Source organism: Diplotaxodon limnothrissa, linkage group LG15 (assembly GCF_057381915.1).
Source record: "Diplotaxodon limnothrissa isolate DT_005_m linkage group LG15, D_limnothrissa_male_GT1.1, whole genome shotgun sequence".
Lineage (NCBI taxonomy): Eukaryota > Metazoa > Chordata > Actinopteri > Cichliformes > Cichlidae > Diplotaxodon > Diplotaxodon limnothrissa.
Window position 1 is genome coordinate 14,619,905 of NC_140610.1, and position 12,633 is coordinate 14,632,537.

At 40.8% G+C, this 12,633-nt stretch overlaps 1 protein-coding gene across 1 annotated transcript; it reads left to right on the plus strand.

Annotated features, from left to right (window-relative positions):
* The first annotated feature begins 421 nt into the window (after positions 1-421).
* On the plus strand, positions 422-8,846 carry nrbp1 (nuclear receptor binding protein 1). The gene is made up of 19 exons (XM_085371801.1): positions 422-679; positions 784-970; positions 1,217-1,475; positions 1,572-1,694; positions 3,213-3,314; positions 3,425-3,514; positions 3,620-3,660; positions 3,813-3,907; positions 3,990-4,073; positions 4,161-4,219; positions 4,437-4,535; positions 4,613-4,745; positions 5,270-5,360; positions 5,530-5,580; positions 5,797-5,932; positions 6,108-6,161; positions 6,271-6,334; positions 7,035-7,090; positions 7,178-8,846. Exons 3-19 carry the CDS (start codon positions 1,245-1,247, stop codon positions 7,271-7,273), a joined length of 1,605 nt encoding a protein of 534 aa, XP_085227927.1. The 5' UTR covers positions 422-679; positions 784-970; positions 1,217-1,244; the 3' UTR covers positions 7,274-8,846.
* The last annotated feature ends 3,787 nt before the right edge of the window (positions 8,847-12,633 follow it).

Here is a 12,633-nt window from a genome sequence, read left to right on the forward strand (position 1 = left end):
GATTTGGAAAATCCCAGCAGATCCTGAAAACACTCACTTAAACAGTCTCTTAAATCCCCTTCTCCCCATTCTGATGCTCAATTTTAACTTGATGATAATGATAAAGACTTATTGCTAATCAGCCCAAAAGCTGTACTGTACCAAGTGTGACACAAAAAAATTATGTTTAGGGGGAAATTCATTTTTCACACGTCCCGTTTTTGTTTTTCCTTTAGTAAATCATCACTTAAAAGACTATGTTTTCCCCTTTTTTGTGTAATTTTGTCTGCTATTAAAATCAGCTTGATTTTTTAACAGTGAAGTGGGATAAATGTACAAGAAGAAGGCAACACCGTGTAAGTTACGTGGGAACGATCTGAACTCCCGAGAAGGGGGATTCAAAGCATTGTATCTGGCAACCCACAACGGCTTTGACGTGCCCGAGCTCGTAGTGCAGTGTGCATCTGGAAGTTGTCGCCATCATATCTAGCTAAATGTTAACCTAGCTCTCAAGTCAGTTAGCCACTGTGTTCGAGGATATAACGATAATGGTACGGTTAGCCTGCCCGTGCTTCCTGTGCTGAGCTCCTGTGATGGTCGTGATGCTTTAATCAACACTTAGGACTGTGGTGCTGTGACGTTTACTCGCACTACCAGCGGCTGTTGTCAGAGCTCACATTAGCAAGAGTCTTGAGAAGAGGTAAGGGCGGAGGACTGCTCCGACTGACGAGGTCTAGCAAGTACAAACAGCGACAGACGTTTAATGTCAGAGTTAGTAAAGTAAAGGTTCTGGGTGTCTCGTAGACTCTTCGTTAGCTGTGTCTGCTGTCGTTGAAGTTCGCAACGTAGCTCCGCAAAGCTAGCTGCAACTCCGCCGAGAAACATTGAAGATTCGCAGCTGACAGAGCTAAACCTCCGGCCCGGATTGCTCTTCGGCGACGGGAGTCTGTTAAACTGGAGCTGGCATCGTCTCATCTCCCATCTATAACATGTATGTCCATGTGTTTGTGCTCATAATTGTGACTTATTGTGGCCTTTCCCGTTGGAGCTAACTTCCTTTTGCAAAGTCTCCACGGTGACTCTTCACCTGCAGCTAGATTAGCCGGCTACAGCCACCACGTAGTTACATGTTGTTGCCTTGCTAGCTTTCTAATAACAGTCGTACAGCCCCAGCAGATGAGAAATGACATGTAGTGTGGCGTTTATATTCCGGTGGGTCATTTTGTGTGTCCTGCAGCGGGCTGCTGGGCCTCACAACCGGGAAGATGTCTGAGGGGGAGAGCAAGCAGGCCCCGGACACTGTCCAGGAAGTGAAGCCGGAGTCCGCGGCCGCTGCACCCACAGGTCAAGGTGTGTCATCCGTGTCTCCGCCGGTGTCCATGGTGACCCAGCCTCCTGCTACTGCTGCCACGGAGGATGAGGAAGAGGAGAGTGAGGATGAGTCAGAGATTTTGGAGGAGAGCCCCTGTGGACGCTGGCAGAAACGCAGAGAAGAGGTAGGGAGGGGGGGCAGTTTTTTTTTTTTCTCCACAAACTTAACTTGGATAAACACCTGGTGCATTATTTATGTATTTATTTTTACTCCCCTAAAGGTGAATCAGCGCAATGTGCCTGGGATTGATAATGCTTACTTGGCCATGGACACAGAAGAAGGAGTCGAGGTGGTGTGGAATGAGGTCATGTTCTCGGAAAGAAAGAATTTCAAACTGCAAGAGGTGGGTGCAGAGCGAGGCCGGTGTGGTAAAATACAGCTAAAGCACAGGGTGACTGCGCATGTAACCACGATTGACCTATATGTAGTGATGGTGCAGGTCTCTGTCACCTTACTCGACAGAAGCCTGTGCATTTTTCTGCTTTCTGTACTGCTTTTTGGCAATCTCATAAACAAAACTGATATTTAAACTTGATTGATGGCCAAAACCTCTTTTGTATATGCAGGAAAAACCACAGTTATGGTCAGTTATATGATTGTTGGAACTAACAGCATACTTGGAAGCAACAAAACAGCCTAACAATGGTTTTAAGGCTTTTTTTTAATGGGATTTGTTGCTCTCTTTTCTGTAATACTGCTGCTTTTTTCCTCTTTGGTTTTAAGCTCCTTAGGCAAGTTGTTGGACTCATTGTGACCAGAACCCATAGCAGAGTTCACGCTGTACCCGTGTAGTTGCAGAAACAAATCAGAAATTTGGAAGGGAGGGAGTGTGTGGACTACAAGAACAGAACAGTACAATCTGATTCAAACTTGCTGTCTAAAAAGATTTCAGTGCTGGTTGATTTGGCGACACCTGGAGTCAGTGGTGGAAACAGCAATGACAGTTTTATGCTACAGGTCACAAAATTATGGGCAGCAAATCAAATTCTTGTTTAACTAAAAAAGTCAGAAAGAATTCGGACTTTGTCCATCGTGATATGAGGAGCTATGATTGATTGATTTGGTTACCTTTCTGGAAAAGTGAAGAAGTGCACGCCGTCTTCTTCCAGCCTACTTTGGATTCTCCTTCCTGTTGTGCCAAAAAGTGATTTATGGTAATTCCCAAAAAAGGATTGTGGCAAAACTATCTCAAACATACCTCTCATGAGTGATATTAAGTCATTTTGAGCCACAAAGAGCATTGCTATTACAAGGTAGATGCTGCAATTGTTTTTGGTTTTTTTTGGCAAAGTGACTGTTATATAAATGTCTTTTTCAAGAGACATTTGGCCGAGAGGGCAGTGGAAATTGTAACAAATATAACATCAAAGTTCTATAAAGATATTTTAAGGGCCAAAAAAGGAGTAGATTGATTATAATGTAGGTACAGCACGTTAGGATACTCACCAAACATGTCATTTCTTTATTTTATATCTAACTCCTTCATAAAATGCAGTTCAACATATTTGAAATCACATTTTAGCAGACAATCTCGCCTCTGCAATATTTGTCGCAATGATCCATCTGATTCAAAGCGTTTGTTTATGTTTTTTTAAAATACCTTGAGGAACAAGATTTTTAGATTCTCTCATTCTAATTTTGTCTCCAGGGGTGGATTTAGTCCAAGATAATTAACACTGTGGAATTTGCATATTAACCTTTTGGTTAATAGGCATACTGTCCAAACATGCTAAGAAGATTTGGATCTTAATATTGTTTAGACTCTGTTTGACTCTTTAACTTGTCTGCAGTAAAACAAGAACATATGGGATTTTTCATTTATGAGTAAAGTGTTTCATTTTTTTTCTTGTTTTTACCAAAGGAAAAAGTCAAAGCCGTGTTTGACAATTTGATCCAGCTGGAGCATTTGAACATTGTGAAGTTCCATAAGTACTGGGCAGATGTCAAAGAAAACAGAGCGAGGGTAGGAGTTTGTTTCATCGTTTTATTCTTTGATCATTTCATCAAATGATATAAACACAGGCACAATGGCCTGGATTCTTATTTGAATTCAACATTGTCTTTTGTCTGCAGGTTATTTTCATCACTGAATACATGTCCTCAGGAAGCCTCAAACAGTTTTTGAAGAAGACAAAAAAGAACCACAAGACAATGAATGAAAAGGTGGGTGGATTTTGAAATGTTGATACATTTGAGAGATCAAACACAGTTAATTAAAAATCATGTTTAAAGATATTAACTTCTCTGTTTGTTGTTCTTATCTGACAGGCCTGGAAGCGCTGGTGCACACAGATCCTCTCTGCTCTCAGGTTGGTGTTCTCTGTCACAGTATTTGTGTGGTGTGGCACTGACATGATTCACTGCTACACTAATATGAGATACATTTATTACAGCTTTATTAGGTTAGCTATGGTACAAAGGTCCTGGTTTTTATTTTTGACCACTGTTTGCTATTCTCCAGTTACCTGCACTCATGTGAACCTCCCATCATTCATGGCAACCTCACCTGTGACACCATCTTCATCCAGCACAATGGCCTCATCAAAATTGGCTCAGGTGGGTTCCACGGATCGTTTAAAGCAGTTTGGTTTGGTTTCTGTGTTGAAGATGTTCACTGTTATTTTCTTTTTTTCTTCAGTTGCTCCTGACACTATCAATAACCATGTGAAAACCTGCCGAGAAGAGCAGAAGAGCCTTCACTTTTTTGCTCCAGAATATGGAGGTGAGGTCCTCCGGGTGTATCGTTTTATGCTGCTGAGGTGTGCAGTTGTGTTTCTGTGATACTGATTAGGCTTCCGTCTGCTTTCAGCTGTTGCCAATGTTACCACAGCTGTGGATATCTATTCCTTTGGAATGTGCGCCTTAGAGGTGAGGCGATGCCTTTTTCTGCTCCTAGCTGTTAGTCACCTGCTCTGTTGTTACTGTGGTAATATGAGCGCAGTTTGCCTGAAGACCAAAAGCAGTGAATGCTCAACCTGTTATTTCTGTCTTAAAAATCCTTCTTTTGTACCATAACAGCGACTGTTGTTGACTGAAGGCTCCTGTTTATTTCATGAATCTCTCCTTTGTCCATTCACTTGCTCAGATGGCTGTGTTGGAAATCCAAAGTAACGGAGATTCGTCCTATGTGTCCCAAGAAGCCATAAACAGTGCCATTCAGTCCTTAGAGGACCCGCTGCAACGGGTGAGCGAGGAGCAAGCAAGCATCTAAAGTTCTCGTGGCTGTTTGGAAGAGAGATTTATAACCTGCGTGTGTTTCAGGAGTTTATCCAGAAGTGTCTGGAGGTCGACCCCAGTAAGCGACCCACAGCCAAGGAGCTGCTGTTTCACCAGGCCTTGTTTGAGGTGCCCTTACTGAAGCTGCTGGCTGCACACTGCATTGTCAGCCACCAGCGTGAGTCAAAGCACACACACACACACACACACACACACACACACACACACACACACACACACACACGGACGGACGGACGGAAAATCTGATCCTTTATAAACACATACTTTCACTTTAATAATGCACTTGATTCCCTGTTCTTCAAGCTTGCTGTTTTGGCAGCATCGACTGGGCATTCTGCTCAGCAGAGCCCCAATAAAACACTAACACACCTACCAAATATCTATACTTAGACTTTATTGCAGTAACATAAGCAGTTTGAAATAATGTCCGCAGCTTTTAAAGGACAAATAGTCAATATTTTTTAAAACCATAAATAAGTGAGATGGAACAGGTTAGCAGTTACAGTCATTATGACTCTTCCATCGTATGCCAAAATACTTTGTTATGCAATCTGCAGGCACAAAGACTTGAAGACTTAAGCACAGTCACACAAATTGCCTGTAATGTTGTTCTTATTTTGGAAAACTAACTATCATTGATCGGTGTTTTTCTTTAATAGTGATCTTCTCTGTTTACCTCAGACATGATTCCTGAAAATGCTTTAGAAGAGATGACAAAGAACATGGACCCTAACCTGGTTATCGTTGAGGGCAAAGAGGGGATTCAGATGAAGTAAGTCTGAGTGTAAATGTAGGAAATGTAAATTGTGGAGATTTGATGATTTCTGTGATTTGATCATCTTTAGTTTATCATCATTGCCTTTCATTAAGTCCTACTATGTCTAAAGTTTTCTGACTGTTTAATTACTGGAGTGGAAATAATAGTCTTTCTTTTGCTCCAGGCTTTCCCAGTTTCCTGCTCTTGAGCTGGACAAATTTCTGGAAGATGTAAGGTAAGAGAACAGCTGGAAATGCAAATGCAGTTTTTAACACATTTGCAGTTGGTTATAAATTTTCTCACTTTAAAGCTTGGATCAGTTGGCAAAATCGGCTAAGGAAAGTGAAATGAGAGTTGTTTCCGCTGCACTGAAATCAATGCATTGAGCAATGTGCAACTGCCACATTTTAACTAAAGCTGTGGTGGCTTACATTTGACGTTGATTTAACAGGAATGGAATCTACCCTCTGACTGCATTTGGGGTCCCCTGTCCTCAGCAACCCCAGCAGGAGGCTGTGAAGTCACCCATAGTTCCCCCATCGGTCAAAACCCCGACCCCTGAACCCGCAGAGCTTGAGACAAGGAAGGTAAGAGCAGAAAGCACTACTCTACATAGATTTTAATACCATAAAAATAAAATGATAATGCACGGCTGTTGTCTTTATCAGCATTTTCCTTTATAAATAATAATAATAAAAACTTGAAATCATTTTAATCCCAACCTGTCAATGCATTAAACAGTTTTCCTTTTGGTCCTTGAAGGTCCTTCAGATGCAGTGTAATATTGAGCCTGTTGACGAGGGCACGAAACATCACGTAAGTCACAGCTCTGCCAACCTGCTGAGTGATGAAGTAACGACATCTGTACTACATGTGAACGTGCTTTGTTAGAACTCTGAATGGACTGCTTTCATTCTACTTTCAGCTGACCTTGCTGTTGAAACTTGAGGACAAACTGAACAGGCACTTGAGCTGTGATTTGTTACCAAGTGAGTGTCTTGTTTTGAGAATAATATTTCACCATGCTTTCATTTTTGCATGCCTTTCACAAGTGAGAAAATGGTTTTAAATGCTTTTTCAAGGGAGCACAGGTTTGCTGTAGAGGTTTAACTCAAAGCAGAGAACTTAAAGATATACTAATGATACTACGATTTAGAAACCCCCTCCCCCCAAAAAAATACTTAAATACACACTATCTCAAAGAATATTGCTACGATCTGCTGCTGATATTTGTTGCATTGCTACCCTTACATTGCACTCATAAGCAGTGCTGGGTAATGTTGCTTTTAAAAGTAACTTTATACGTCACACTATTAAAAGTCATCCGATATGTTACAGTGTTGCCCACTAAAAATAAACACCCCTTTTCAGTTAGCTTGCGCAAGTTGGTTATGTTGTCCAGTCTGTTCGGCCTGCTCTGCATTCACTTCTTAGTGTGGGCCGTGGCCCCCTTGTGGGCTTTGTAGGTAGTGCAGGTGGACTATTTTAAGCTGCACATAGGTACCTCTTAAGCGATGAAATGCTTATTTGAAAAAGTAACTAAATATCTAATTTGAGTGCTGTAACCTGTGACTTTGGCACTGATCATTTCTCAGGTGATGCAACTGTTACAAACGATAGGACAGGACAAAGTAGGCATCTAAATGCTTTGTAACCCTATCACTATTTAAATATTGTGTTTTTGTTCAGATGAGAACGTGCAGGAGCTAGCTGTGGAGCTCGTTCAGCTGGGGTTTATCAGTGAGGTGAGGTTTTATCCGTGAAGTTACCACATACTGCTATCAGAGAACAATTAGAAAGATTACTTTGAGCTCACTGCCTTTTCATTTCAGGGCGATCAGCCTCGACTCGCATCTGTTCTCGAAGAGGCCTTCTCTAAGTTTTACAGCCGGAATGGTTCGCTCAATCCGGTGACTGTTTCCTCATAGCCGAGGAGTCGCCAGGCCTTCTTTCAGCCTTCCTCATCCATTTACAGCGGGACTAGCTTTTGCTTCACCTCCGAGTTGCAGGAAAGCCTTTGCGAGGACAGAGGAGGAAGCCTTGGTCTGACTGCAGATCCCACAGCCTGTTCTTGTATCTTCTAGTGGGAAAAGCTGCCACTAAGTGGTTGTTGCTTTAGATCACTTTGTTTTCCCACCAAATACAGCCATCTGCTTCTCTATTAAGAGGAAATCCTAGTTGCAATGGAAAATACAAATGTTTTCACAGTTTGGCCTATTTCTTTCAGTTCTGAAGTAGTGAAGAAATGTTAGAGGTAAGCAAGAAAATAAAAAAGGGGGTGGTAAAAGTATTTTCCTTAAGTCAGTGTTAAAATTGTATTTTAAACATTTTTTCACTTTACACTGTTTAATAGTTGTCTGTATGGAAAAACTTTGTCTTGTGTGTGTGTGTGTGTGTGTGTGTGTGTGTGTGTGTGTGTGAGAGATGGTAATGTAGGGTTAAATCTGGTTGTCTGGTCCTTTAAACTGTGTCCTGAGCAGTGAGTGAGGAATCATCGTATCTTGTATCACTTCTGGAAGGCTGAATCGCATCAAGCGAGTATCAGTTTTACTTTACAGATCTGAAATTGTGCAACATATTCATGAAATGCAGCTGAAAAACAATCGAAAGAGCTACAGATAAAAAAATATTCAAAAGATCAAACTATTTATTTGTGTTACATCTTTTTCTCAGTGTGTATTGTACTTCAATTCCAGCACTAAGGCCGGTGGGTGTTTGAATGTATGCTTTTACTTGCCCTTTTTCTTCAAAATCACACACTTATTTATCACAACAAAAAGGTGGCACCGCTTCACTGCGGTCCAGCTACTATAAGTAGGGAATTGCAGCACTTATGAGTCGGGGTTAGGTTAATGAAAAGTCTATAGGTGACATTTTACAAACAGGGTGTTTGTTCGCTCCATGTGGGCTTCCTCTAGTGTTTTAAGCATGTGATGGATGATCATCATTGAGGTTGGTGAATGCATGTATGCTTTTCCATGCCTAAATGGAAACCGATGCATGCGGTAGACTTGCTTCTGGAGTTTGTTTAGGTTTTTTTTTTGGTTTTTTTTTAAGATTTACTCTGATAATGTACCATGTAGAGACTTGTGTCAGCTTAGGCCTATCAACCTTTAGCTCGAGTAGCTCTGACATAGGTTTCCTTCATGGATACCGGAGCTAAAATCTTTTGAGAAGTTCAGCTAATTGGCTCAGACCGCTCTTTATCTGTTAAGTGTCTGGGGATCTCTCTGCTAGTTTGCACATTTCTGTATCCTGTTGGGAGATGTCCTGTGGCTTGTTTCTCGTGTACACCAACCGGAAGTTAAGATTTAGAGATTGAAATTCAGTCGGTGATCCAGTCTCGGTGTCTCCATGCTGTGACAGGGCCTGTTACTGTGAGAGACGAGTGTGGCGCTGCCTGGCATGCTTGTAAACATCTTGTGCACTGTATGCTGGACACTGCTCTGTCTCTGCATTACCCTCTTTTTTCACTTCCTGAAATAAAAAAAATTACACTGTCAGCACTTAATGATATTGTTGTGTGGCATCTTCTTTTTATCAATAACAAACAGATCAACTAATAAGCAAATAATAGAAAAATCATCATTCTTATTTGTGCTCAGACCAGAGTTAAAGTTATCTGCCTTGGTCTTTCCATGGGGACTCAACAGTGCTTCCTACCCAACCTCCTTAAAATCTGGTTTATTTGCATAATTTTGGCATATCTCATGAAGTCCTATCACACTATTCCAAGTTACAGGCCCTTGAAGTATATGATAGATGGATGGAATGTAATACTTTATAAATCGCCTTGGTTTTTTTTCTGCATTTTTGAACTCTCATTACTTCTACATTCCCAGAGAACTAAAAATCAGCTCTGTTTAAAAACTCCCACTGAATCAATTTTACAACCACTCCAAGGGTCACAAGGGGGGTTTTTTTTTGCTTGTCTTTTTTAAAAGATTTTTATTCTTTGATCAACTTTAAGCATGTACACAACAGAGATGATTTAAATGATAATAATAATAATAATAAAAACCACCGAAAGCTGTTTCCCCGTCCCTCCCAGGCCTTTACTGCAGCCACCTTCGGTTGCTGCTTGTTTGTGCGTCTCTGCTTGTCAGGTTTGTCTCCAGCAGTGTAGAGACGCGTTATTAAGTAACTACAGTAACTACGTTATTATTGTGGTAACGAGCACGATAACTAGTTATTATGCCAAAATCAATGACGCGTTTATCGTTACTGGGTCGTTATTCGTGTGTTGCGTTCGTTTTACCTCGGAAATCGGAATACGAACCTGGGAATGATGTCACACTCGAGTAAACGGCGTTCTGGTTAGTCTCGTCAGAGAAGCCGGGATTTCAATATGGCGACGCCTTCGAAAACGGTTGTTTTTCTAGCCCTCTACAAAAACAAATTACTACTAAACACATATTCAGCTCATCTGCAGTCTGGATTTACCTACATCTTCCTAGTCGGAAGGCAGAATTTCCGAGTTCAGAGCACAATCGAAAGCACCACGACTGCAGTTTCCGTGTTGGACGTAAAAAGCGCACGTGACGCTATGACGTAGGCTAGAATCTTAGACCACTGAAGCACTTAATCTACCATCATATTTTACTTATCTACATGGCCCGACTGGAGGAAATATTATTTTGGTTAAATATTGACTATTTGTGAGGCTGAAAATACTTTTAAGTTTGCCCGTCAATACTGAACTGACGGGCAAACTTGCACAGTTGATGCAGTTCAGCTGTTTTCAGTTAAGTTTACAAAGAATGGACAAACTGTGTTTATGTTGAACCATTTTTGCACTATTTTGATACTTACAGCTCGTAAATGGTCTGAGGCATAGTTTAACGTTGGCACTGCTAAAAGTATACTTTCTACCCATTTCAATGGCAAAAATAAATATACCTTTCAAAAGTTTCAACACACTGCATGCCGTGTTTTGCGATCCACTGCTGCTTCCTAGTGATACTACGTACGATTACAGTACTGCTGCATCAACCCCAAAATGATGTGTTTGCATTTATAGACGTTTGAAACAATAGAAATAGATTAAAAGAGAACGATAAAAAGTGACACATAAAACAAACATTGTTCATTTCCAATTTAGTTTCATTCCTTTCATCATTAACTTGCACTCACACTACTACACTGCCATTTTAGGTTCAGGCCATTGGGTGGCACAGTGCACTTGTGGCAGGATAGTGCTAACATGTAAGCAAGCTGGCATCCTTGCTGGGTATTCAGTTAGCCGAGCAACACATTAATAAGAGAATTCTGAGTAAAACCAAAGTTACTTTCCCTAGTAACTAGTTACTCTGAAAGTAACGAGTAAGTAACCGAGTTCAAAATGTCTTCAAACCCATGCCCCAAAGGCACTCTGTAACTTAGTTCAGCATGAATCTACAGATCAGAAAAGGAGATCATCTTAAATAATCTCAGTGTCTCTTGTTGATCTGTTGTGAGGCCAAAATGTTTATGAAGATGATCTTTATTAGCCATTACACTAAAGTTTTCAGAAAGCACTTCCATTTGCAGAAGAAGTCAATTTTGCTCGTTTTACCTTCAAAGTCAGAAAATGACACCATAAATGGCTCCTGAGTGAAGGAACATGCACATGTCTGCACAAATTAGACTCATTTGATAACTCAAATAATTTATACAAAACGGGGTCCTGGTGTATCAGGAGTGTGATCTCCAGCCTCAGAGCATCATCGTTTGAATTAACAATTGTTCGTCCAAAAACGTTAAGAAACTGTAGCCCTTGTACAAGTACATCCAGGTACATAAAGTCACAATGTGTGCTCAAATAACGGTTGAATAAAACACATTTCATGCTGACAAACACAGTGCCGTACAAAATGACAGCAGTATAAGAAGAACAGCAAGACTAAAAAAATTTTTGATATAAAACACCCTAGAAACACGCTCTAAATAAAAAGCTACCAAAATGGCGACATCCAGTTCATGAGTGTTTTTCAGCTGCGTGGGTAATTTTTCAATTCTGTACACTGAGTAAAAAAAAAAAAATTAAGAAAGAAATGAAGCAAAAACTACAAAAACAGTACATAGCACTTCAATTTAAACACATTACTCTTTCACATTAAAATTTGTGTTTTACTTCCGAGTTTGAAAGTATATAGGCACAGTAATTTCATCCGTGAGCCATGTTTCGTCAACACCGTCCCCCTTGTCCTTCCCGGCTCTGCTTTACTTCTCGGACAAGGTCGCGGTCTCTCTTTTCCAGATGCCACTGTGGAGCCACGAGCTGCCAAACATCAAAAAAATAGCGGGCTCTCAGTCGCAGCTGAAGTGAGCTTTCTTTTAAAAAAATTATCAGGTCAGTAAGACAATAAAACATCACTTAACTATTCTCAAGAGTCTCCCGGATGGCAACCAGGAATATTCATACAAAGATGCCGCCTGTTATGCAGGAATATTCCAACTCTGAAGGGTTTCATTCCAAAGCTCTGTGTTGAACGCACATATTTTGTCTGAATTTCAGCACAATTAAGATACTCCTAAATCTCTATTTACAGGCACACACAAGAACATCTTGGTGCATACTTGTTTTAAACATTTGGGGTATATTAAATAGTCACATTTACACTTTGATAGAATGGTACGAGGATCGGCCACAACATTAAAACCAGACAGGTGAAGTGAACAACATTGATCATCTTGTTATAATTTTCAGCAGGAAGATTTTAAATTTACTTTGAAACCCACCCACTCATCTGTTTTCGGGTCCGGGTCAGAGCTTCTAGCAATTCCAGGAAGCTCTGACCCGCTACATGGTAATGGCGTTTCCCGATGGCCGCGTTCTCCCACAAAAAGTGCTCATAAGCATATGAAGAAGCGCAGAAAACAACCAACGGTACTCAGTTTGGGACAACAGACACCTGAAGAGACCATAGAAGAGTAGTCCCTCCTCTTAAAGGGTCTCAATCCGAACTCTCAATCCAAATCGAGCCCAACTCAAAACCTACAGAAAACATGCAGCAATCCGAGGACCTGCAGCAGGGCAGATCCGTGAAGGTTTTCATGGCTCAAGAGGGTCGTGCACATTATTCAGCTGGTGGTTTTAATGATGTAGCTGACCAGGTTATATAAATGTGTGCATATATACCAAATTTATTATTCAAAATTTTTTTTCTCCAATAGAGACATTTAGAGAAACAAGTTCATTATCATAACCACTGAGGCTTTGACAAAAGTCTGTATACGAATTTCTCATCTTTCTATAATCATGTTTAGACATGAATGTAAATAATGTTCACAACTCCAATATTTGCCC